Source organism: Triturus cristatus, chromosome 12 (genome assembly GCF_964204655.1).
Source record: "Triturus cristatus chromosome 12, aTriCri1.1, whole genome shotgun sequence".
Lineage (NCBI taxonomy): Eukaryota > Metazoa > Chordata > Amphibia > Caudata > Salamandridae > Triturus > Triturus cristatus.
The window spans coordinates 62,641,685-62,668,973 of record NC_140595.1 but is presented as its reverse complement, the minus strand read 5'-3'; the positions used below and the strand labels follow the sequence as shown (position 1 = coordinate 62,668,973).

General features: G+C 45.5%; 1 protein-coding gene across 2 annotated transcripts in view; it reads left to right on the top strand.

Annotated features, from left to right (window-relative positions):
• The window catches only part of AP3D1 (adaptor related protein complex 3 subunit delta 1), a 293,074-nt gene that overhangs the window by 201,478 nt on the left and 64,307 nt on the right, over window positions 1-27,289 (top strand). The window contains exons 24-29 of one of the 2 annotated variants that reach the window (XM_085636830.1): window positions 522-575; window positions 9,161-9,256; window positions 13,338-13,502; window positions 20,920-20,967; window positions 22,115-22,304; window positions 26,606-26,694. In XM_085636830.1, coding sequence (XP_085492956.1) covers window positions 522-575; window positions 9,161-9,256; window positions 13,338-13,502; window positions 20,920-20,967; window positions 22,115-22,304; window positions 26,606-26,694 — 642 coding nt within the window. Of the gene's footprint in view, window positions 1-521; window positions 576-9,160; window positions 9,257-13,334; window positions 13,503-20,919; window positions 20,968-22,114; window positions 22,305-26,605; window positions 26,695-27,289 lie in introns of both variants that reach the window. The other variant, XM_085636829.1, reaches the window with a different exon arrangement.

Below are 27,289 nucleotides of genomic sequence, written 5' to 3'. Positions count from 1 at the left end.
TCATTAAAGGCTGGTAACCTGCTTAAAATAGTTTTTTTCATCATCTGGTCATCAGCCCATCCCAAACTGAGAATTCTATTTTAAGTTTCCGCTTTCACTTAGTGCATATTTTGTTAAAGTGACTGTCCATTCCTATTTTTTCTGCTTGTCCGGCTTGTGCAATTAATATTCTATATTTTCCACTGTCAAATCTTTCTCTAAGCATGTGCTTTCTTAATGGAAAATGTTGTGCAGGACTTTTATGTACTTTTGTTAACTGCATAGAAGGACTTGCATTGTCATTTCCACCCATTAGCTGGACCCCTTATCACCTACTCCTAAACTAGTTATCAACTAATTGAAAATAAGACCTGTTGACTTCTAATTCCATTAATAATGCTCATCATGTTTTATAAGGTTGACTTGTGTATACTTAATATATAGACGGTCATAAAGTACCATTAAGTGACTGGTCTCTAGTGCTTGCGACCAATGTAGTTGTTAGGTTATAGACTTGATATGCATTCCTTGTTTAATTTCAGACGTCTGACCTCGATTTCTGGCTGACCAATACTCCACTTCCGAATCAGTCGCAGGTCAGTATGAAAAATATTATTCGGCTTTCTGCGTTGCTAAGCAAGCATAACTCACGGAGGAGGAGTTGAGGGAGGGTGGAATTCATTGAGACGGAGGGTTAGAGGGGAGGAATGGATGGGTGGACGGGTCCTCCAAGTGCCTTTTATGAATATTAGCAGCAGCAGTTTGATAGGTATCAGAACACGTCGTCTGACAGTATAGCCTTCTATTAGTTTAGTGGTAAGCATGATTTTTCAACCTCTTGGTTCAATAACATGCTATCTGATTCTAATAACATGGTGGCAAGTCAGCCTGGTTGGTTGATATTATTTAACATCATGTCCTTGATGCAGTGTATACATTTTTTGAGTGATGTGATTGTAATGTTGTTGAAAATGAATGTTCGAGGCATATGAGCTGCAGATCACACACTGAGGATAAGATCGCCATCTGGTGTTGGGCTCGGATGATTGCAGGTTGTTGTCGTCTTCGGAAGAAGCCTTTGGTCACGAGGTTGGTGACTCCTCCCCTGGACAACAGTGCGCATGGGCATCCATTCCATCGTCAGATTGTTTTTTTCCGCCATTGGGTTCGGATGAACTTTTTTCCGCTCCAGCAGAAAACTTTCAGCAATCGATTTAATTCTTCAATCTTCTTTCCATCGACATCGAAATCATCTCGGACCGGTTCCGGAAGTGGCTGATGGACAGGACACCCTTCAAGAAATGCCCCCGGTGTGGAGCGAAGTTCCCTCACAGTGATCACCACGAGGTTTGTAACCTCTGCCTGTCGCCGGAACACAACGAATCGACCTGTCCAGCTTGTTCCGCTTTCCGTTCCAAGAAGACCCTCCGGGACCGAAGAGCTCGACGCCATATTATGGCCAAACCAGCTCCAGAACCGGAGGACATCTTTGCTCAGGATGTTCCTGAAGATGACACCGAAGATCTCGAGATCGTGTCCGAGGCCGACGATTCCGATGACCTCATCACTCCAGGGCAGCGTGTGAGTACCACCCCCCCTGCCCCTGCCCCATCCAAAAAGACATTGGTCAAGACTCCGCCAGCTGGGCCCAGTCGCGACCGGAAATCCTCTTCAGAAGCCCCGCCCTCGGGCCCGGCTCCGAAGACATCTAAGCCTGTAGGTGGCTCGGGCTCGAGCAAACCTCATGTGATTGTGCCTTTAACACCTTCGGCACCGAAAAAACCACTGTCGGCACCGAAACAGGCTTTAAGACCGAAATCTCCTTCGGCACCAAAACGTTCCTCGGCACCGAAGTCTCCACCGGCGCCGAAAAATCCATCGGAACCGAAACATCCATCGGCATCAAAAACTACGTCCACACCGAAAAAAGTTCATAAAGACCCGAAGCGGCCATCGCCGCCACCACCTTCGGAGCCGGATGAACTTTTTCGCCCAGATCCTACTCAAAAGCGGATCTACATCAATCCCGACACTGGACATGTGACTGCCGTCCCATACAAGAAACGGAAGCTGGACATCACACCTCCTCCAGCTCCCATACGGAAAAAGGACTGTGCTACTTCACCACTTCGTCCTTCCTCTCCTGTATTACCTCCTAACCCGTCCCCGTCCCCCCTCCTCCTCCTCCTTCTCCTTTACCTTTACCATCCCCCTATCATTCACCTCCTCCACAGGATGATAATGATGACTTGGGGGGAGGGGCGGACCCTGATTTATTTAATGATCCTGTTGATCCAAACGACCCTTTTACGTTCCCAGACACAGCACCCGTAGATGACGGGTCTTATCCAATACCTGACATGCCTGACCCCACTACCTACCCCTCCAAGCCCTCCCCTCCTGATGACCACTTAGGGTTTGGCCAACTTATAAATAGGGCAGCAACATTCCACGGCGTCACAATGCACACAGACGCCCTTGAAGAGGATTTTCTCCTCGATACTTTTGAGCAGTCATAAAAAACTGTTCACATACTGCCCATGATCAAAGGGGTTATAAAGCATGCCACTGACGTCTTTAAAGACCCTGTTCGAGCTAGGGTTCTCAACCCAAGCATCGAAAAAAAGTACCGACCAGCCCCGCAGGACCCTGCATACATTAAAGCCCAGCTCCCTTTAGACTCCTTGGTCGTATCAAATGCCAGGAAGCGCGTTAACTCACAGACAACTGGAGAAACGCCTCCCCCGGACAAGGAGTCTAAGCTTTTAGAGGCCTCAGGCAAAAGGGTCGCCGCGCAGGCGGCGAACCATTGGCGCATTGCGAATACCCAGGCCCTGTTAGCCCGGTATGATAGGGCGCATTATGACCAACTTGAAGACCTTATGCAACATCTGCCTGAACCCTTTAAGTCCCAGGCCACTGACCTCATCCAAGAAGGCAAATAAATATCTAATGCCTCCATTAAATGCGCCTTAGATGCGGCAGACACTGCTTCTAGGGCGGTCAATACTAGCGTCTTACTCAGACGACATGCCTGGCTCCGTATTTCCGGTTTTAAACCGGAGGTTCAAACCGCAATTCTGGCTCAACCTTTCAACCAAGAGCAGTTATTTGGCCCTGCAGTGGATACTGCATTAGAGAATATGAAAAAGGATAATGAAACTGCCAAGTCTATGGGAGCACTACAGTCTCCTCAAACCCGGGGTTCCTTTCGTCGCTCCTTTTATAGAGGAGGCTCCAAAAACACGGGAACTGAGACCACATCCACCTTTAAAAATTCGGGACAAACATCCCCTAACAGAGGATATTTCCGAGGAGGTTATCGGGGAAACAATAACAAAGGTCGAGGGCGGGGCAACAACAATAACACCCGCACCTCCCCAGCCACTAAACAGTGACTTGCCACCACTCCCCCCAGACCATTCCACTCCAGTCGGGGGGCGGCTCCAACAATTCCTACCTGTCTGGACTTCCATCACCACAGACAGGTGGGTAAGACAAATTATCCAGTCTGGCTACTGCCTCGAACTCATACAATCCCCCCCAAACATACCGCCCAAACAACGTCCAATGTCCTCACATCATCTCTCTCTCCTCAAACAAGAAGTTCAATCCCTGTTACAAAAACATGCGATAGAACCAGTCCCTCTTCAACATCAGGGAACAGGGGTATATTCTCTATACTTCCTCATTCCCAAAAAGGACAAAACACTAAGGCCCATACTGGATCTCAGACTACTAAACCAGTATATACATTCGGATCATTTTCATATGACCACCCTCCAACAAGTCCTCCCACTTTTACAACAGGGAGACTTCCTTGCCACATCGGACCTCAAGGACGCGTACTTTCACATCCCTATGCATCCCGCTCACAGAAAATATCTACGATTTGTGGTCGATGGGCAACACTATCAATTTACAGTTCTCCCATTCGGAGTAACAACAGCACCCAGAGTGTTCACCAAGTGCCTAGCAGTCGTGGCAGCGCACCTCAGAAGACAACAGATCCATGTCTTCCCCTATCTGGACGATTGGCTCATAAAAGCCAATACTCACCAAAAATGCGTTCTCCACACTCATCGCACAATTCAAACTCTCCACGATTTGGGATTCACTATCAACTACCCCAAATCCCATCTACAACCTTCCCACTTACATCAGTATCTAGGAGCAACCATAGATACATCCAAAGCCATTGCTTATCCCAGCACTGCCAGGATAGCCAGTATACAAAATCTCATCTCTCAATTTCAAACTCATCCATCTCTTCCAGCAAGAGTGTTCATGCAGCTCCTAGGCATGATGGCGTCATGCATCTCCATAGTCCCACACGCACGACTTCAAATGCGTCCCTTACAGGAATGTCTAACACAACAGTGGAACCAAGCTCACGGACAACTTACCGATCTGGTGTTGGTGGACAGTCGCTCACTTCGCTCACTGAAATGGTGGAACACCATCAACCTGTCCAAAGGGCGACCGTTCTTAGAGCCTCTTCCACAAGTTGTGCTAACTACCGACGCATCTCTCACAGGGTGGGGAGCCCACCTCCTTCACCATACCACTCAGGGCAGATGGACCAGTCAACAAAAACTGCTCCACATCAACCACCTGGAACTCGTAGCAGTGTTCCTAGCACTAAAATCCTTTCAGGTACACCTAAAGAACAAAACTGTCCTCATACGCACAGACAACATGACGACAATGTATTATATACAGAAACAGGGAGGAACACATTCTCTCCAACTGTCCCAACTGGCACAGCAAATCTGGAGATGGGCAATTCCCCAAAACATCTACCTGTTAGCAGAACATCTCCCAGGGATCCACAATCAAGTGGCCGACCTCCTAAGTCGCCACACACAGCAGATCCACGAATGGGAACTACACCCCAAGGTTCTACTCCCCTTCTTCCAAAAATGGGGACAACCAGACATAGACCTGTTCACACAACACAAAATGCCCAACCTTCGCCGCCAGGTTTCCACACCCACAGTCGAAGGGCAATGCCCTATGGATGAACTGGTCAGGCAGATTTACGTACGCTTTTCCGCCTCTCCCACTAGTTACATTTGTGGTACGCAAACTGAAACAACAGTCGCTAACACTAATACTAGGGGCACGTCAACCGTGGTTCACCACACTTCTGGAACTATCTTTAGTTCCACATCAAAGGCTACGCCCCTCCCCGGATCTATTAACCCAGAACCATGGAGAAATCAGACACCCAGATCCTCAAACACTGAACCTAGCGATCTGGCTCCTGAGGTCTTAGAGTTCGGATACCTCAATCTCCCTCCAGACTGTATGAATATCATAAAGGAAGCCAGACGACCTACTACTAGAGCGTGTTATGCCGCAAAATGGAAAAGATTTGCCATCTACTGCGCTAATAATGACATACATCCATTGGATGCTTCCATCCAAAACATCATTTGCTATCTATTACACTTGCAAAGATGCAATCTAGCGTATTCCTCTATACGTTTACACCTAGCAGCCTTAGCAGCCTACTTGCAAAATAGACAACGCCTGTCCCTTTTTAAGGTACCAGCCATCAAAGCGTTTATGGAAGGTCTCAAAAGAATTCTTTCCCCAAGATTACCACCTTCCCCAGTGTGGAATCTCAATGTGGTTCTAACAAGACTTATGGGTCCCCCATTTGAACCTATTCACAAATGTGAATTACAATTCCTAACATGGAAGGTAGCTTTCCTTATCGCAATCACTTCCCTACGAAGAGTAAGTGAAATACAAGCCCTTACACTAGAGGAACCTTTCTTACAACTACACCGTAACAAAGGGGTTCTTAGGACAAACCCTAAATTTCTCCCAAAAGTGATTTCCCCTTTCCACCTTAACCAATCAGTAGAGCTACCAGTCTTTTTCCCAAACCCAGACTCCGTAGCTGAAAGGGCACTACACACCTTAGATGTCAAAAGAGCCTTGCTTTATTACATCGACAGGACTAAACCTTTTCGAAAGACAAAACAACTCTTTGTTGCTTTCGCACCACCACATAAAGGCAATCCCATCTCCAAATCCGGTATAGCCCGGTGGATAGTTAAATGCATCCAAATATGCTACCAAAAGGCTAAACGTACACTTACAGTTCCCCCTAGGGTGCACTCCACGCGTAAAATAAGGGCTTCTATGGCCTTCTTAGGTAACATTCCCTTAGAAGACATTTGCAAGGCAGCCACATGGTCTACCACGCATACCTTCACTAAACACTATTGTGTTGATGTGCAAGCCAAACAACAGGCCTCAGTGGGCCAGGCTGTCCTAAAAACTTTATTTCAAACTGCTGCAACGGATACAGGCGACCACCACTAAGGGGAAGCACTGCTATACAATCTATCCTCAGTGTGTGATCTGCAGCTCATATGCCTCGAACGGAATATGCTACTTACCAGTATGCATCTGTTCTTGGCATGTAGAGCTGCAGAGTCACACACGCCCGCCCGCCTCCCCGGGACCTGTATCTGTTCCAGCATCTGTCTTACTTAGACATTACACATGGACATCCTTTCTTTCATTCCTATACACTCCATCTTTTCCCTTCATGGCGAAAAAACAATCTGACGATGGAGTGGATGCCCATGCGCACTGTTGTCCAGGGGAGGAGTCACCAACCTCGTGACCAAAGGCTTCTTCCGAAGACGACAACAACCTGCAATCATCCGAGCCCAACACCAGATGGCGATCTTATCCTCAGTGTGTGACTCTGCAGCTCTACATGCCAAGAACAGATGCATACTGGTAAGTAGCATATTCCTTATTGGCGGTCAGAGATGTTAAACATTGTTGTCTTAGTGGCTCAGTGGTAAGTATAAAGAAAGGTAGACCAGAGTTCCAATAGCAGTGCAGTGTTCAACTCTGTCCTTCTAATGGTTTGCTGGACTAAAGAATATTTGTTGTGGCCCGGTCTACCTTGTATATATAACACAAGTACGCCTGCATAGATATTACGCAACAGGTGCATGCCTGTTGACGTTTCCCAAGTAGTAATAAGACTTCTCCAACTTATTTTCTTTATACTGACAGAAAATGTGCTTGAAAATAGGGGTGTCACACCTCCCAAACACTGCATTTGAAATCATCTGAATGCATTTATCATACTTTGACTGACTTTCTCGTGTATTTCCTCCATTGCATCTCCCCAAAGTGCTCAAACAGCTGAAAACCATCTATCCCTCCCCACCATTGATAAATACATTGGCAGCGATCCAGAAATGTCATCACATTTCTTACCATCTCTTTCCATTTTGAATTCTATATGAGCAAGGATTTCCTTTTGAAATGCATTGTCTGGTTTGTAGAAGCATATGCGGTGTGCTGCTCCTCCGTTTCTACTATAATGCGGGTGCAACAGCTTTATGTCAACCTTGACCATTTGAAAACATCTCTGTGACAGGTCATCACAAGTGAGTGGAAACTTTCTGGTTCCACGCTCCTACACTCAGGAATTACTAAGCAACCTAAAAGAAAGACGCACATAATCATTTTCTTTGGCGTCGATGCCTCGTAACTAACATAGCAGTACAGATACAGCCTCAGAGGGCACATTTGAGAAATGGCAGTATTTGGTGAAGGAAAAAAAAGATCTTGGTAGGTGATCCAGATGATGTGTGTTTTTATATCCTCAACATATTCCTGGTGAAAGTTATGTCTTATGGATACGCACTCTTGTGGATTCCTTGTAAGAAATTTAAACCCAAGGGCCCAGACTGAACCCACACAAAGTTCCTGGTGCTATGTGACACTTTAGGCCTCACGCCTGGATAAGGACGGCTTAATCAGAAATTATGTTGCGGTTCCATTGAAACGCCAGTGATGATGCCTCTTTTTTTCATTCCTCCCTAACCGTAAGCCAAGAGCTGCTGAGTATTTAATTGTTTTTTTCTATTTCTGACTGTAATTTAATATGCTTCAGCATATCTCCATCCCCCAAAGTCCTTAGGCTTTGAGCCATTTTCAATGTATCTCAGACAAATGTGGGTTAACCATCCTCAGGCCAACCGCCTTTGGTGACTAGTGCGCAACAGAACACTTAGTTATGTGACTTATGGTTCCCTAGAAGCAGTAAATGCAGCTTTTGAGCAGGATGCCCAATTAATGGCACTTCTATAACCTCTTCTGCTTCGACACTTATGCACTCGTTTTCAAGTATCTGACGATAGTGCAAAAGATATAGGGGATAAAGTACCCGCTGTCATACATTATTAGGATATTGCAAGTTACTGAGTTGTTCCATAACCATATAGAGCATGGGTACTCACAAACATTTTCCTGGGGGCTGCAAAGTTTTGTCTATGGTGTGACCCAGGGCCGCACTGATGCCTGCGGGGGGTCTAGAGTGGGTGTTGTGGAGCAAAGCATGTATATCTAGTGGCTGTCTTTAAAAATTAAGGTGTTCCTGAAGTTAAGGGCCAAGTTACTGCCTTTCCCTAACTGCAATTAAGCTTTATGCTTGCTATATACTTAACATTTTTTTCCATGTTAGTGCTGTGTCTAGCAAACAGCAACGCAGTGCTGCTGCTGCCCAGGGGGCCGCATGTAAAGGTCAGGAAGGCCGCATGCCGCCCCGGGACGTACTTTGAATATCACTGATATAGAGGAAAGAGGCAGTAGGTCAGTCTACTGCAAAATCACTTTTAATGCAGTGATATAAAACAGCAGAGACCCTGGTAATGCCACACTATTAGGAAAGGCCGTTTTAACAACTCTTTCAACTTGTAATTGGACATTAAAGCTCTCCAGTGACCATCTACACCTTCTTGGAGTAGTATGTGTTGTATATTGCAAGGGAGGTCCAATACACATAGCATTGTCTTAGTTATACCTGTTTTATGTTCTCGTTGTGGTGTTTCTGATCTCTGCAGACCAGAAGTGCAGCCGTCACTCCGTACAAGAAATAGCTACATTTCTCCACTAATCTTTCTTCCACACTCTCCTCCATTAGTCTTTCACAGGCTCTAACCTCACACTTTTACAGGTGGGCCACAGTTTTTAGCAACTGTTATTAGATAAGATGTACTGCGAGAGCCCGAGTTTAAGTGTATTTAGTCCCAATGTTGATGTGGGTTCTGGGGTGTCTGGTGTGTATACTCCTACTCGGCTCTTTTCTTGTAAATAGACATTTAAATGCACTGAGTCCTTTTTGTTGGTTCACCAGAGTCAGAACAATATAAACACAATCCTGGAAGAGCCTCCTGAACCCAAGAAGGAACCAGACCGGGATGAATATGATGACGCAGAAGATGGGGAAAAGGTCAGTGATAAACAATTAGAGGAGTATACCCGAGAAAAGAAGGGATCAACGAGGTACAGAGAAGATGGGGGGAAAAGGAAAAAAATATTCCTTTTTAAAAGACCCCTCACTCACCAACCTAGTTGGTGACATGCTTCATCATTGGGGTCCGCCCCGGGTGTGCTTCAACATACAGTGTAGCAGGTTTTTTGTCTGCAATAATAGTGCAAGTGTGTGAAAAGGTGAATTAAAAATGTCTTTATTGTTCCCCCTAAAATTTTAATATGGATCAATAAGACAAGTTTAAAAACAAGGTGTGATACCTAGACAGGTTAAATTGATGGTATCTGTATTAAGTGGTGGTCATGGTGGTCTACATGTTTCAACCTTTCAAGGATACTACTAGGTTTTCTTCAGGACCAATGTAGAGACTTGGGAGGGGGGGGGGGATGAACACGCTAAGGTGCACCCGTCCCTGAGTCACACATGAACCATGCCGTATACTTACGGTATGGTAACCTTTCAGCCTTCTGTGAAAGGTAAGTAATCTGAAAAACTGAAAAACAAATAAACACACACAGCTCTAATAATTAGATAGTGCTGGTCAATTTATTCCTCTCGTTCGTGCCTTTCTTGTGAAGTTTTTAACGTTGTGAGCCACTGCCAGCAACAGAGCTTTTCATTGACAAAGTGGACTTGCACTGTTTTTTCTGATCATAATCGTAGTTGGGAATTTACTCTACCACAGACCCTTACCAATTGGCCTTTATTCTCAAGAGACTCAATGAGACAGAGAGAGTGTCTCCACCGGAAGTGCAGTTGTGGTTTGTTGAGTGTTCACCGCAAAGGAGAAGAGTCTGAGCAAGATTGTATCTATACTGTAGTGTGGTCAGAATGGGAGTTAGTCAGAGTATTGGCAGCAGTAGGTGGAGATGTTACGGAGAGAGGCTGCAGCAAGATATGATGATCATAGAAGCTAATTTAGAATATCACGTTCTAAAAGTAATCTTTGACTTTTTGACCACACATTTGTTGTGTTACTCTTAATGGTCTATACCAGATTGATAATATCTATAAAATCCATCCTGTGCTTGCTTTTCATGCTACAGCTTTTTTAATTTTATTTTTATTTTCTCCCCATACGTTCATGACTTGTCCACTCTTAATTGCTTTTCTGTACTTACTAGTTTGGCTGCTAGTGTCCAGTAAAACCCCCATTTAGCTGCCTCCTCTTTGAACTTCCTGAGTCAGCAAGCCTCTTTTTCACCATCTCATGTGCTGGCTCCACTTTTCATCTGTCTACAATTTTTGTATTTGGTTGTTGTGTTTAGCTTAATACAGGGATCCGCTCACGCCCATTGCTCTTCTCTTGCCTTATTATACACCTGCTCCTGTTATCTGTATTCTGCCTTTCACGTTTGTAGTATTGTTTCTTCCCTTCCCTCAGATAAATCTCTCTGGATGATCCTACATATTGAAACTATAACCCTGCACCTCAAGGTACTTTTCTTGACCTCCCAGCATTCTCTCAGAAACGCTAATTTTCAAATAGTTGCTTTCCTTGCTCATTTCTTTTGAATAGCACTGTGTGCTATCGGTTCACAGCCCTTTGCTGTTGTTGATGAGTATCAGATTGTAATTAATTTGTACCACTTAGCAGGCTGCTTTGGAGGAACACAACCATTTGCTGCTGAAGTGGCAGCCAGGGATAAATGGTAGGGCAAGGGTTGTTTTGGTCTTTCCTCCCTTGCTTGCTTTTTGAGATCCTAGGCGTTGGCTAATTCAAATTGTGGACCCAAATCAGAAAATAAAATAAGAAAGAAAGTATACCTCTTATTGCTTTTTTGTAATAGGTTTCTAAATCTTGTTTTCAAGCAGGAGGAACCTCTGCACTTGATGGTGAAGCTGAAGAGGTTTCAGGAGGAACCCTTTTGCATCTATGTTTGTGGTAACTGTGCCTTTTTCCAAACCATTATCTCTCCATCGGTTAATGGGGAGAAGTGTTTCTTCCCATCTAATATTTTCCTCAGGTACTTGACATCGAAATAGGGGCAGAAGATACACAGCTAAGACTGCCAATATTGTAAGCGCCTAAAGATCCCCAAGCAGCAAAATCACTGAGTGAGAGCTGAGGGAAGCATTTTTGAGAATTAGTACACAGATTCAGCCACACATGCAGCAAACTCTTTCTACCAGCTGGGAAACCTAGCATGTCAACTCATGTTTTTGGTTTAGCTACAACATAAACGTTGTCAGCTTGCTGAAAGTGGTTTATTGGAATTCCTTTGCTGAAGGGCTTAAGTGGGTATGTGTATCCATGTGTGTGGTGGGTTGGGTGGTCATCCAGCTACTTGTCCACTATGCTGACTGACAGGCTTTGGCAGATTTTCTTGGCCTCTATCGTAATACTCCTTTGTGAGGATACCTTATTTTCTACTTATTCGAAAGGTTGACACTGGAGCTTTTACCACTTTCTATAAAGTCAGGTTCCACCTTTCATAATTCTTACATTTGTCTCTTAGCAGTGGTGTAATGGGAGTATCTTCAGGTCAGAAGCATTTGTCAGCCACGCGGTGTCCTCTGCAACTTGGGAGGACATCTCGTATGCTAATAAAAGTGGTGCTGATGACTAAGGCAGCCTTTTTGCCATAAATTGTGACTGCCTTCACATTGAGAAATCCATCATTCTCCCAAGGTTCTTTGCTCTGCCTTACCCCTTGAAAGAGTAGTTGAGACCCCATGGGCTGGACCACAAACGGTATTAAGTTTTTACATCGATCTCACCTGGACCATGGGGTGGCCAATTAGTTATTTGTGGAGTTCTCTGGGGTAAAATAAGGCAAGGCAATGCAGAACAGGATTTTGTCAACCCGTAGCAGAAGTTGATGCAGAGGACGATCCATCTTGACAAAGAAGCAACCTCCAGAGGGAAAGAGAGCCCTTAGCACCAGGGCCAAGGCTGCTACCACTGCGCTGGCACACAGAGTGCATGTCCTTGACATCTGTCAGACCGTGACGTGGGCATCAGTTACACATGTTTCCTTAATAGCCAGCTGCAACAGGGAGGGCATTTTGCCCATCCAGTCCTGGAGGTATTTTTGGTTTGAGCCATTCCACAGACCCACCACATTGGGCTGCTTAGGTATCTCCAAAAGGTGAGGAATCTGTGGCTAGAAGTATTATTCAGAAAAACAAGTTACTTTCAGTAACGATCTTTCTGATGCATACTCCAACTACAGATTCCTCACTGCCCTCCCTCCTCCCACTTCTGTAGAATGGTCTCTCTTTTTTATCTACTAAGGTCCCTATTTAGGAATCTGTGCCCTGCTACATCTGTCTATGTTGGGCTGGGTATCCGATGGCGCAGACTGAGTCAAGAAAGAAATTGTCAATGTGCCATATGCAGCTCCATCGTCACTTCCGGGGCAGAATGAAGTAAAGGCGGAGTTGCACTGTTCCATCTATCGCCGTGCGGGAGAATTGTACTTAAAGTATTCTGGTTCCTAGGGATATTTTTAGGGGGAGGAATCTTCAGTTAGATACAGCATCAACCAAAAAGATTGTTACCAAAGGTAAGTAAATGTTTCCTATGGCTTCTAACTCCAGATTATTCCCTGATGTGGTCAGGCCTGTCACCCAAACCTGTTTAACGGACACATTTCCATCATTTTATCCTTAGATTTCTGTTCCACCTGGCTTTTCTGCCACTAAGAATGGGTTATTATGGGGATCCGAGGGGAGGAGGGAACAATAATTTATTTCTTGTAATCTTAGTTCTCCAGTCATTATATTTTCAATAAACTCATTAACAAAGCTACCTTCTCTCTACTAGAGAACATGAAAATATGGATTAAGGTTCTCTCACAAACCATCCAACCACATTTCCTCCTTTTTAAAAGAGGATTAATATTGCCAGCACAGCCCATTTGTGGAAATAAATATTTTTCTTCATAAACAGTTTAAATGTGATCCGGAATCCCACACTTATTTAGAAAAAAGTTACAAAGGGAAGAAGCTTTTACTTTTTTTTTTACTGAATTATAGCCCAACACTTTATTTGTTCCTCTGGGTGTCTAATTGAGCTCTTGCCTGTTTTTAGCAGAAACCTTCCAAGCATAAGAAGAAGCACAAAAAAGAAAAGGACGAGAAATCGAAGGACGAGAAGAAGTCTCGGAAGAAGCACCACCATCACCGGCATCACCACCACAGTGAAGAAGAAACGACTGAAACTGTGCCAAATGGCACCCTGGATGAAGAGCCACTACCGGTAAGAGGCTTGTACCATAGTCCTTCAGAAGACTTGGACGCAATCTTTTCTTTCAAAAAAATCTTAAAGTAATTGAAATGTGTTGTGTGGGCTGCACATGGGGAACCATTTTATAAATGTTCACATTAGGCCCTATTTCATATTCAGATGAGGAGCGGGTTGAGTGAAGGGATGGTTTTATGATTTGTGCTCTTGTGGCATAGTGGTCAAAATCAGTCTGTCAGTTTGGTCACTTTTTAAGGTTGGAAATGTGGAAGTTTGTGTTTCATTTTTGAAAGATATGAGAGCAGGATAATGGACTTTTGTGAGAAAGTGCCCTCTTTCTTGCATGGTATGCCCCCACTTTTTGCTGAAGTCTTTGACTGAGTGTGCCCTGGGCTCCTGCTAATCAGGTACCCAGGTCCTATGTTCCTTCCCTAAAATTGCATTGAAGCCTAAACCCAATTGGCAACTCTGGCCACATGTCAGCCCCTGGTAAATGGTACCACAGGTACCCAGGGCACTGTGACCAGAGAAGGCCTCGAAGGGCTGCAGCACTTATTGTGCCACCCTTAGAGGTCCTGTACCCTTACACTCACATACTGCCTTTGCAGGCTGCGTGTTGTCTTGGTGCAGAACAAAATGAAGAGTGGACATGGCACACATCTCTGTGTGCTATGCCCACAAACCACTGCCCTGGCATAGATCAGTCAGCCCTCTGGTAGGGTGCACTATACCAGTATTGCAACCTACTGCATCCCCTGTAAATTAAACAAAGTACAAATTCTATTGCATTTTCAAACTGTTCTATATTCAGCAACTTATTACTGAAAAGTATTTAATGCTTACCTGTGCCAGGCTTGCTTGGTTCTAAAAATAAAACCGTATATCTTTTTTTAATTCAAAATCATTTGACCTAGAATTCAGTTCTTGAGTGTGTGAATTCATTTGCTGACTGTGTACATCAAATGCTTTACACTGTCCTCTGATACTTCTCGACCACTCTACCAGAAATGGAGAGTAAGGTTCTATCTAACTTTAACCTCTGCCTACCTCTGGGGTCACCTGGACTCCATACACACTATACCTCATTTTGGTGTAGTATATATAGAGCCAGTTTCCTACAACGTTTGTACCAGATTTTCCTCAAAGCTATTAAGTCTAAAGCTAGCAGGCACCTGTAATTACATTAGCCGCATCATCCTGATTAGGGGCATCGTATATCTCGCAAGAGCCTATATGGTAAGTTTTGCTCATGTTAACTTCCAGTAAGATAAAGTATTGTGTAAGCCCCAATTCAAATCTGCCTGAATTGGAATCAAGGTAGCCAGCCAGACATTGAGTACTGAAATACATTCTAATGATTTCTTATATGTTCCTGAAGGTGCTATTTATTGGGGCGCTTGAAACTCCTATCATTACTTTGTATTTGCCAGATAAAATCAGGTTCGAGGCATATGAGCTGCAGATCACACACTGAGGATAAGATCGCCATCTGGTGTTGGGCTCGGATGATTGCAGGTTGTTGTTGTCTTCGGAAGAAGCCTTTGGTCACGAGGTTGGTGACTCCTCCCCTGGACAACAGTGCGCATGGGCATCCACTCCATCGTCAGATTGTTTTTTTCCGCCATTGGGTTCGGATGAACTTTTTTCCGCTCCAGCAGAAAACTTCTAGCAATCAATTTAACTCCTTAATCTTCATTCCATCGACGTCGAAATCAACTCGGACCGGTTCCGGAAGCGGCTGATGGACAGGACACCCTTCAAAAAATGCCCCCAGTGTGGAGCGAAGTTCCCCCACAGTGACCACCACAAGGTTTGTAACCTCTGCCTGTCGCCGGAACACAACGAGTCCACCTGTCCAGCTTGTGCCGCTTTCCGTTCGAAGAAGACCCTCCGGGACCGAAGAGCTCGACGCCATATTATGGCCAAACCAGCTCCAGAACCGGAGGACATCTTTGCTCAACATGTTCCCGAACACGACACCGAAGATCTCGAGATCGTGTCCGAGGCCGACGATTCCGATGACCTCATCACTCCAGGGCAGCGTGTGAGTACCACCCCCCCTGCCCCTGCCCCATCCAAAAAAGCATTGGTCAAGACTCCGCCAGCTGGGCCCAGTCGCGACCGGAAATCCTCTTCAGAAGCCCCGCCCTCGGGCCCGGCTCCGAAGACATCTAAGCCTGTAGGTGGCTCGGGCTCGAGCAAACCTCATCTAATTGTGCCTTTAACACCCTCGGCACCGAAAAAACCACTATCGGCACCGAAACAGGCTTCAAGACCGAAATCTCCATCGGCACCGAAACGTTCCTTGGCGCCGAAGTCTCCACCGGCGCCGAAACGTTCTTCGACATCGATGCCTAAAAGTCCCTCGGCACCAAAACATACATCGGCACCGAAAACTCCATCGGCTCCGAAAAATCCATCGGACCCGAAACCTCCTTCGGCACCGAAAACATCATCGGCACCGAAAACTACGTCCACACCGGAAAAAGCTCATAAAGACCCGAAGCGGACGTCGCCGCCACCACCTTCGGAGCCAGATGAACTTTTTCGACCAGATCCTACTCAAAAGCGGATCTACATCAATCCTAACACTGGACATGTGACTGCCATCCCATATAAAAAGCGGAAGCTGGACACTACACCTCCCCCAGCTCCCATACGAAAAAAGGACTGTGCCACTTCACCGCTTCGTCCTTCCTCTCCTGTTTTACCTTCTAACCCGTCCCCCCCTCCTCCTCCTGTTTCTCCTTTACCTTTACCTTTACCATCTCCCTATCATTCACCTCCTCCACAGGATGATAATGATGACTTAGGGGGAGGGGCGGACCCTGATTTATTTAATGATCCTGTTGATCCAACCGACCCGTTTACTTTTCCAGACACAGTACCGGTAGATGACTGGTCTTATCCAATGCCTGACATGCCTGACCCCACTACCTACCCCTCCAAGCCCTCCCCTCCTGATGACCACCTAGGGTTTGGCCAACTAATAAATAGGGCAGCAACGTTCCATGGTGTCACTATGCACACGGACCCCCTTGAGGAGGATTTTCTCCTCGATACCTTTGAGCAGTCACAAAAAACTGTTCATATACTTCCCATGATTAAAGGGGTTATAAAGCATGCCACTGACGTCTTTAAAGACCCTGTTCGAGCGAGGGTTCTCAACCCCCGCATCGAAAAAAAGTACCGACCAGCCCCGCAGGACCCTGCATACATTAAAGCCCAGCTCCCTTTAGACTCCTTGGTCGTATCAAATGCCAGGAAGCGCGTTAACTCACAGACAACTGGAGAAACGCCCCCCCCAGACAAGGAGTCTAAGCTTTTAGAGGCCTCAGGCAAACGAGTCGCCGCACAGGCGGCGAACCACTGGCGTATTGCCAATACCCAGGCCCTGTTAGCTCGGTATGACAGGGCACATTATGACCAACTTGAGGACCTTATGCAACATCTGCCTGAACCCTTTAAGTCCCAGGCCACTGACCTCATTCAAGAAGGCAAATTAATATCTAATGCCTCCATTAAATGCGCCTTAGATGCGGCAGACACTGCTTCTAGGGCGGTCAATACTAGCGTCTTACTCAGACGACATGCCTGGCTCCGTATTTCCGGTTTTAAACCAGAGGTTCAAACCGCAATTCTGGCTCAACCTTTCAACCAAGAGCAGTTATTTGGCCCTGCAGTGGATACTGCATTAGAAAAAATGAAGAAGGATAATGAAACTGCCAAGTCTATGGGAGCACTGCAGTCTCCTCAAAACCGGGGTTCCTTTCGTCGCTCCTTTTATAGAGGAGGCTCCAAAAACACATCAACTGAGACCACGTCCACCTTTAAAAATTCTGGACAAACATCCCCTAACAGAGGTTATTTCCGGGGAGGTTATAGGGGAAACAATAACAAAGGTCGAGGGCGGGGCAACAACAACAACACCCGCACCTCCCCAGCCACCAAACAGTGACTTGCCACCACTCCCCCCAGACCATCCCACTCCGGTCGGGGGGCGACTCCAACAATTCCTACCTGTCTGGACTTCCATCACCACAGACAGATGGATAAGACAAATTATCCAGTCTGGCTACTGCCTCGAACTCATACAATCCCCCCCAAACATACCACCCAAACAACGTCCAATGTCCTCACATCATCTCTCTCTCCTCAAACAAGAAGTTCAATCCCTGTTACAAAAACATGCGATAGAACCAGTCCCCCTTCAACATCAGGGAAAAGGGGTATATTCTCTATACTTCCTCATTCCCAAAAAGGACAAAACACTAAGGCCCATACTGGATCTCAGACTACTAAACCAGTATATACATTCGGATCATTTTCATATGACCACTCTCCAACAAGTCCTCCCACTTTTACAAAAGGGAGACTTCCTTGCCACATTAGACCTCAAGGACGCATACTTTCACATCCCTATGCATCCCGCTCACAGAAAATATCTACGATTTGTGGTAGATGGGCAACACTATCAATTTACAGTTCTCCCATTCGGAGTAACAACGGCACCCAGAGTGTTCACCAAGTGCCTAGCAGTCGTGGCAGCGCACCTCAGAAGACAACAGATCCATGTCTTCCCCTATCTGGACGATTGGCTCATAAAAGCCAATACATACCAAAAATGCGTTCTCCACACTCATCGCACAATTCAAACTCTCCACGATTTGGGATTCACTATCAACTACCCCAAATCCCACCTACAACCTTCCCACTTACATCAGTATCTAGGAGCAACCATAGATACATCCAAAGCCATTGCTTATCCCAGCACTGCCAGGATAGCCAGTATACAAAATCTCATCTCTCAATTTCAAACTCATCCATCTCTTCCAGCAAGAGTGTTCATGCAGCTCCTAGGCATGATGGCGTCATGCATCTCCATAGTCCCACACGCACGACTTCAAATGCGTCCCTTACAGGAATGTTTAGCACAACAGTGGAACCAAGCTCACGGACAACTTACCGATCTGGTGTTGGTGGACAGTCGCTCACTTCGCTCACTGAAATGGTGGAACACCATCAACCTGTCCAAAGGACGACCGTTCTTAGAGCCTCTTCCACAAGTTGTGCTAACTACCGACGCATCTCTCACGGGGTGGGGGGCCCACCTCCTTCACCATACCACTCAGGGCAGATGGACCAGTCAACAAAAACTGCTCCACATCAACCACCTGGAACTCTTAGCAGTGTTCCTAGCACTAAAATCCTTTCAAGTTCACCTAAAGAACAAAACTGTCCTCATACACACAGACAACATGACGACAATGTATTATATACAGAAACAAGGAGGGACACACTCTCTCCAACTGTCCCAACTGGCACAGCAAATCTGGAGATGGGCAATTCCCCAAAACATCTATCTGTTAGCAGAACATCTCCCAGGGATCCACAATCAAGTGGCCGACCTCCTAAGTCGCCACACACAGCAGATCCACGAATGGGAACTACACCCCAAGGTTCTACTCCCCTTCTTCCAAAAGTGGGGACAACCAGACATAGACCTGTTCGCCACTCCCGAAAACACAAAATGCCCAACCTTCGCCGCCAGGTTTCCACACCCACAATCCAAGGGCAATGCCCTATGGATGAACTGGTCAGGCAGATTTGCGTACGCCTTTCCGCCTCTCCCAGTAGTTCCATTTGTGGTACGCAAACTGAAACAACAGTCACTAACACTAATACTAGTGGCTCCCACTTGGGCACGTCAACCGTGGTTCACCACACTTCTGGAACTATCCTTAGTTCCACATCAAAGGCTACGCCTCTCCCCGGATCTATTAACCCAGAACCATGGAGAAATCAGACACCCAGATCCTCAAACACTGAACCTAGCGATCTGGCTCCTGAGGTCTTAGAGTTCGGTTACCTCAATCTCCCTCCAGACTGTATGAATATCATAAAGGAAGCCAGACGCCCTACTACTAGAGCGTGTTATGCCGCTAAATGGAAACGATTTGCCATCTACTGCGCTAATAATGACATACATCCATTGGACGCTTCCATCCAAAACATCATTTGCTATCTACTACACTTGCAAAGATGCAATCTAGCGTATTCCTCTATACGTTTACACCTAGCAGCCTTGGCAGCCTACTTGCAAAATAGGCAACACCTGTCCCTTTTTAAGGTACCAGCCATCAAAGCGTTTATGGAAGGTCTCAAAAGAATTCTTCCCCCAAGATTGCCACCTGCACCAGTGTGGAATCTCAATGTGGTTCTAACAAGACTCATGGGTCCCCCATTTGAACCTATGCACAAATGTGAATTACAATTCCTAACATGGAAGGTAGCTTTCCTTATCGCAATCACTTCCCTACACAGAGTAAGTGAAATACAAGCCCTTACACTAGAAGAACCTTTCTTACAACTACACCGTAACAAAGTGGTTCTTAGGACAAACCCCAAATTTCTTCCAAAAGTGATTTCCCCTTTCCACCTTAACCAATCAGTAGAGCTACCGGTCTTTTTCCCAAACCCAGACTCCGTAGCTGAAAGGGCCCTACATACCTTAGATGTCAAAAGAGCCTTGCTTTATTACATCGACAGAACAAAACCCTTTCGAAAGACAAAACAACTCTTTGTTGCTTTCGCACCACCACATAAAGGCAACCCAATCTCCAAATCAGGTATAGCCCGGTGGATAGTTAAATGCATCCAAATATGCTACCTCAAGGCTAAACGTACACTTACAGTTCCCCCTAGGGCGCACTCCACGCGTAAAATAGGGGCTTCTATGGCCTTCTTAGGTAACATTCCCTTAGAAGACATTTGCAAGGCAGCCACGTGGTCAACCACGCATACCTTCACTAAACACTATTGTGTTGATGTGCAGGCCAAACAACAGGCCTCCGTGGGCCAGGCTGTCCTAAAAACTTTATTTCAAGCTGCTGCAACAGATACAGGCGACCACCGCTAAGGGGAAGCACTGCTGTATAATCTATCCTCAGTGTGTGATCTGCAGCTCATATGCCTCGAACGGAATATGCTACTTACCAGTATGCATCTGTTCTTGGCATGTAGAGCTGCAGAGTCACACACGCCCGCCCGCCTCCCCGGGACCTGTATCCGTTCCAGCATCCGTCTTACTTAGACATTACACATGGACATCCTTTCTTTCATTTCTATACACTCCATCTCTTCCCATCATGGCGAAAAACAATCTGACGATGGAGTGGATGCCCATGCGCACTGTTGTCCAGGGGAGGAGTCACCAACCTCGTGACCAAAGGCTTCTTCCGAAGACAACAACAACCTGCAATCATCCGAGCCCAACACCAGATGGCGATCTTATCCTCAGTGTGTGACTCTGCAGCTCTACATGCCAAGAACAGATGCATACTGGTAAGTAGCATATTCCTTTCCTTCTTCAGTTTCATTTGAATTGATGTGTTTTTGCTTTACTCTTAATCTCTCTCTTTCACCTTCGCAGCCCATGTCTAGTTATAACCTTCTTGCTGAAAACTCGTACATCAGAATGGTAAGTCGCTCAGCAGCTTTCTTCCGGTGCATTTCATAAGCCATTCAGTGATGTTTTTTATTTTCCTACGTTTTTTATTAAAAGCCCAACAAGGTAAGGCCAAAAAGCCATGTTGTTGTTTCGTCTGTGCATGAATTAAAAAGACTTGAAAGTTAACATAACCATTATTTACAATTAGAATGTTTGTTTGAATAAAGGTGTAGCTTATTGCTTATGCAGCTTTTCTTCCTGGACGGATTATTGGGCGCAGTGCCTCCAAATAACTTATGCTTTCTACTCCCAAAATTCGTGTGTATAGTTCCCCTTATACCGTTGTCACGATTTTTGTATAGACTGTTTCCTAATCTATTCCCTGAATCCCTCAAACCAGCATGATACTTAGTCACATATAGGAATGCTAAGACTGTTCTATGGCTGTCGCAGCTCATATTCGAACCTCTATTTCCATAAAGCTGCTTTTAATTAAGTTAATTTTTAATTCTGCTCCGCGGGACAGGTAGTCAGTAGCTAGGGCCACTGTAATATCGTGATTCTGCGGCTTCTCCATTTTCTGCATAATTATGGATTTGGCACACTTGACACACAGTTCATCATTTACTTCATTCCTTACAGATTTTGTTTCTGCTCAAGCAGAGCAAACGTTACTAAAAAAGCTGCTGCGTGTGGCAGGCAATTTGAGAAGTTAACTGGTTTGAGTTTCATTTGCTGATTGCCGTATTCGTGTTTTAAACTGACATTAGCGAGGTGAAACCTTTGCCCAGGGAGCGTTCATATGTTTGAATATGACAGAATAACAAAATAATGCTGCTGCGAAACTGCATAATTTCCGCATTAAACCGCATAATCTTTTTCATCCTTAAACGATTGGAGCCCAGCCGAATAATGAGGTCCTTGCCTGTCACATGATGGTAGTGGCCCTACCTCTAACCCAAGACAGGTTTTATTTGCTAAGGGCTTAAAAAATGTGAAACTTTGTTCTTGTTAATTAATTACTTGAGGATTTCCATAATTACTTTAACTAATTTGTATGTTTCTCTGAGTTCTTTTTTTATTGTACACTTACATGAATCAGTCACTTCAAAGTTGTGTCATGCACTGTGTTCTTGGACAATGCATGAAACTCTGTGCTTGCATTTTTTTACTTCAGACTTACGACATCCAAGGAGATCTGCAGAAGGAGAGTCAGGTGACTGTGTCAGTCATCTTCGAAAACCAGAGCAGCAGCTTCCTGAAGAGCATGGAACTGAATGTGCTGGACTCCCTCAACACTAAAATGATGCGGGCAGACGGGGCCTCTGTGCATGATGGCATCCCAGTCCCTTTCCAGCTCCCTCCTGGTAAGCCCTTCTCTCCGGATTTAATGGAAGACATTTGGTCCCGATAGTGTGTTACCGGAAGGGGTGTTGTTTTTTTATACTGTGTAATTAAAGTTTGACATGACGATGCTCGGTAATATAAAACTCAAATCACAGGTTTGCTGTAAGCACATATTTTAAGCATGATCACAGGTTGGCCATAGCAGGGAGCCACACTGGGGATCCAGACCTCTTCTTTCTTTAGGGCATTATCGACCTAAATAAAATATCGCAATGCCAGCAAAGTTCACTGACAAAACCAACTTTAAGAGATGTTCTGGTTTTATTGAAAAACAGCCTGAAGGTGGACAGCTATGATCATCTGCACTGAATGTAGCTTGAATTGAAGACAGCTGACCAGCATGCCCCCACAGAGTTTGCAAGAATACCTATCGAAAGCCAAATATACATCAAGTTTGTAATGTAGAATCCGGGTTTGACTTGTCCAGTAAGAGCCATATTCCATGTTTATTCTGTGAACAACTCAAATGTTATTCACTAAATAAAAGATGTTATTTTGTAAATTCAACATAATTATAATTATTGGTAGCTATCACAGCTCTCAATATATTCACCAACTGAGGACACTGACAAGTTTAAAACCTTTACATATGATTTTGCTACAAATTGTTTCCGGGTTTGAGCCCGTGTCTGCAAGATAGCTAGACTACCGCAGCTCCTGTAGAAAAATCAAGTAAAAACCTATCTAGAGTAGCCTTCTAATTCCCTTCAAGCACTAGACTCAGTTTGAAGTTTGACTTAGGCCAGCAAGGTCTTTGTGTCCTAGGATTTACTCTACTTCTCAGTTTCCCTGCCCTAAAATGCCAGAAGCAAAAAGAGAGCAAAAGAAAAGGCGCTTATATCATGGATCCAGCATTCCTGTGCGTAGGCTTTCCCATGTTATCCCCTACCATCTTCCTTCCAGACTCTGCTCTAGGGCTGTGTACAGGCAAAAAGCACTTCTGTGGATGCGCAGTTATCAGACCTCGTTCGGGGAAGCCACAGTGTAGATGGGGGCTGCTGAGCTCTAACTCAGGTGGTTGAAGTTAATTGCCACTAGTGTTCAGTGATCCAGCCCACGGTGGCTCTGCAATCTGCCAGGTAAAACCCTTTCCGCACTGGACTCTCTGGATAGTGAGGGTGAGCAGCTACAGGCCTCTCGGGTAGATAGTGTGCGGGACAGAGCTCAAGTGTAACAGTCAACAGAGATTGTGATTTACTGCCAACTCAGTGCTTATCTCTATGAAAAAGCCTTCCCTTTCTCAACAGGGAAACCTGTTTCTAGACTCTCCTGGTAGATTCTCAGCTCTTCTAGCCAAAAGACTTCATGCAATGTCCCCTCATCTGTGGGAAGTCTGGCTGTCAGACCCACACCAACTCTGGTTGCACAGCAGCTTTTTGAGTACTCTTGGGGAGCACGTCCTTCCTTGGTCAAGAAGAACCTGGGATTTGACACCACCGGAGAGTCACTGATATAGGTGCCACGCAGTGAATGTCTGGCTTTGAGATCCCTTGAATTCCTCATTCCTGCAGGTTGACCCTTTCCCCTGTTCTTATCTTTTTTTTTTTCTCACTCCGATAGTTCACCACCTGTAACAGCTGTGCTGCTTATTCCCGCTGTGGAGTGCCGTCGGTGAAATGTCCAGCACTGTGCAGTATGTAGCAGGAAAGCATGTACTGTGTGGCAGTATGACTGGAGTCATCACAAGGACATATTGGATTCAGAAATAAGGGGTTTTCTACCTCTGTTTATCTTCATCCTGACTTCCTTTTCTTTGGAGCAGTCCCAGTGACTGCACCTCAGAGACCTTCTCAATGTTTTACCCTTGCTCCCAGTTTCTGAGCTCTGCCAGAAAGCAAGACTGACTTAACCCGGATTTACCCTCTGTGCAAATCTCCTTCCAGATATGCAGACAGATAGCTTACTTCTGCTCAAGGTGTCTGTTATATGGTCAGTCCAAATACCGAAGCCCATCTATGATCACACCCTCTGTGTGTAGAGCTGTGAGCTGCTTGAAGTAGGAAACCCCTCTTTTGAATTCCAGTTTCTCTCTGTGAACACAGAGTGAGATATTGGGAGATCGGCCTGTACCGTAGCTGTTGTGGAGTATACATGGCTCCTCCTGGCATACAGGGCCGCCGCGAAGGTCGCGTAGGCTTCGGCCCTGATCCCAATGCCGTATTTTCCACTGAGGCCTCTTCTGACTCACGGGGTTGCCACAACAGTACTGCACAGACTTCTGCCCTTACGGCACAGCAATCTTTTTACACAGCTATCTTCAAGTGGGTGCTCTCCTGGCATACAGGATTCACGAATTCAGTTCTGCACACGGGCATCGACCCGATAGGTGCAGTAGTCCTCTCCTCGCACCAGGAGTCCATTCATCAGGGCTCCCCACTGGACCTCGGTCCTGACCGTGGTCTCCTCTTCCTCACAGAGCACACTGGTCTTGGCAAGTATGCAGGTGCTGGTGCTCCAGGCACCAGAGCAGGTGGTCTTTGTTTCCCTGTGTAATGTTCCCTCACCCAGCAGGGAGAGTAGCAGGCCTTAGCCCCTAGGCCCGGTCACAGACAGAAGTCTCGCAAAGCTTCCCCCTCCTCACACAGCCAGTCTGACTGCTTGGCAGATGACATTTTTTGGGGCTTCAGTCTCCCCTTCTTATAGTACATTTCCAGACACCAAGTGTGATTTAGGGTCTAGGTCTTTAAAGTTTTATGTTGGGGTCCTGCTTCTTTGGAAGTACATACTTCTCCTCTCCCTCTTGAAAAGCCATCAGTCACAGCATGAGAGACCCCAAAGCTGATAGTCCCATAACACAGGCCACGGGAGTGATTAGAGCTCGCACCTGGTTGTCAGCCACAGTGATAAGTGGTCAAAAGATTACTCTCAGACTCCCAGCCCCACTCTTTATGATTCCCTTATCAACCCTATCTCCTTCACTGAGTTGTGTCCAGGCCCCTTCCTTGAAATCTCTTACTGAATGAAAGAGCACCCTTTGAAGTGTACAGGGTGTGCCTTACTCTCCCTTCTCCAATGTGTCCCACCCGGCTCACAGGAATGTCCACTAATCTGTCAGGGGGATTGCTCTATCTGCTCATGTTTTCAGCAGCCAGGTCTGGCCCTCCCAGAATATAACCCATGCGCCTCCATGTAATGTACCATTACAGGCACACTTGCACTCACTATATGTACACAGCACACACACTGTCCAGCACTGATACCACCACAGGCATACATACACTCAGCACACACATTCACTCTGCGCACTACTCAGTACTGTAGCCTTTCTGCATTGTGCCACTTGCAGGAACACTACAGCCAGTGCACGCATTCACCACGCGCGCTCTGCACAACACTACACCCTTCATGTACTGTACTCCACGCAGGCACACATACACCCAGTACATACACTCACCATGCATGCACTGCATAGCACTACATCTTTCATGTACTGCGCGCCGCGCAGTCATGCATACATCCAGTACACACACTCCTAATGCACGTACCAAACAGTAATGATCGATCTCTATATTGTACTCTTCCCAGGCACACATACAACCAGTGCCCAGTCACCACGCCTGCACTGCACAGAACTTCACATCTAACTAATGCAGGCCAAATGGTGAGCTAAGCACACATCTGTAGAGCCTGTAGGCCTCACTCCAGTGACACAGGTTAAAGAGGACTGTTCACTCCTACTGATCACTACTCTGTATGCTGCCCCCACAGCGCTCATGCTGCTTGTGAAAGCAGTACCCTTCCACCAATATGAGGGTAGCACTTTGAGCGACCCTCCCAGTCCAACAAGACCACAAACCATAAGACAGACATCTGTCACGGCACAAAGGCATGATCAGTGTATGAAAACAAACATCAGCATTAGGGGTCCCAGGCAACAGTACAGTTTGGCACTCCGGGCAGGGGTACACGTCCATTTCCATGCAGAGGTATTTTTTGTCCGAACAAAGCATGTCAACTGCCTATGGGTTTTCAACATGTTCTTTTTCCTATGAATAATATGGTTTGCCCGTTTCTCGCTTTGTGCACATTTAGGTACTATAGCACGTAGTATTATAGGACAGCTCACAAATAACCTACTCCCACAAGAGCTGTACACAATTGAAAGAATTCTCAGCATCTGATATAGATATTTTGAAATTTGCACTTCTAATCATGAAATGTAATTGACTACAGCCAATAAACTGCTTATGATGTGTTTTTTAAGCAGAAATGAGTGCTTGGGGCTATTGACTTATCCCTTTGTCTGTTTTGTCTGTTGCAGGTATCTCAAACGAAGCTCAGTTTGTATTCACAGTCCAAAGCATTGTCATGCCTCAGAAACTGAAGGGAACACTTTCATTCATCGTTAAAGTGAGTTTTGTCAAGTTCTGAGTTTGTTGTAGAATACCCACTCTCAGTTGATCAAACACAGCAACACTCATAAGGGTATACTGTTAATGTATGTTTAAATTCCTCAATAGTCCATAAAAACTGCACATGTTTCAAAACTGTTAGTGTTGAGGGGTTTGCTTAATATCCTAGAGACAAATGCTCCATTTGAAATTTATTGCAATCATGTTTGCTCGTGGGTAGTGTTAAAAGGTCTGAATTAATGTAAATTACTAAAAAAGGAGTGACATTCTGATAAGGACAGTTTATCTGAGGCCTCTAAAGTTGACTATTTTTAGGTGCAAAGCTCATTCTCTTTTAGGATGTACAGATCTTTGGCCACCAAGGTGGCATGCTCCATCATGAGGGTACAATACTCAACTGGCTCCTTCTGGAGAACAGTTTGGAGACCTTTTAATCCTTTGTTCGTAGATCGCTATGACCCAACGGACGACCAATAGTTACAAATTTGAAGGGGAATGGCAAAATTTGATTTGGCAGGGTGATTTCGAATTGTCTATGAATAACCAAAATCCAGTGTTTATTAGTTAATGACTACATCCATGACAAGATTAAA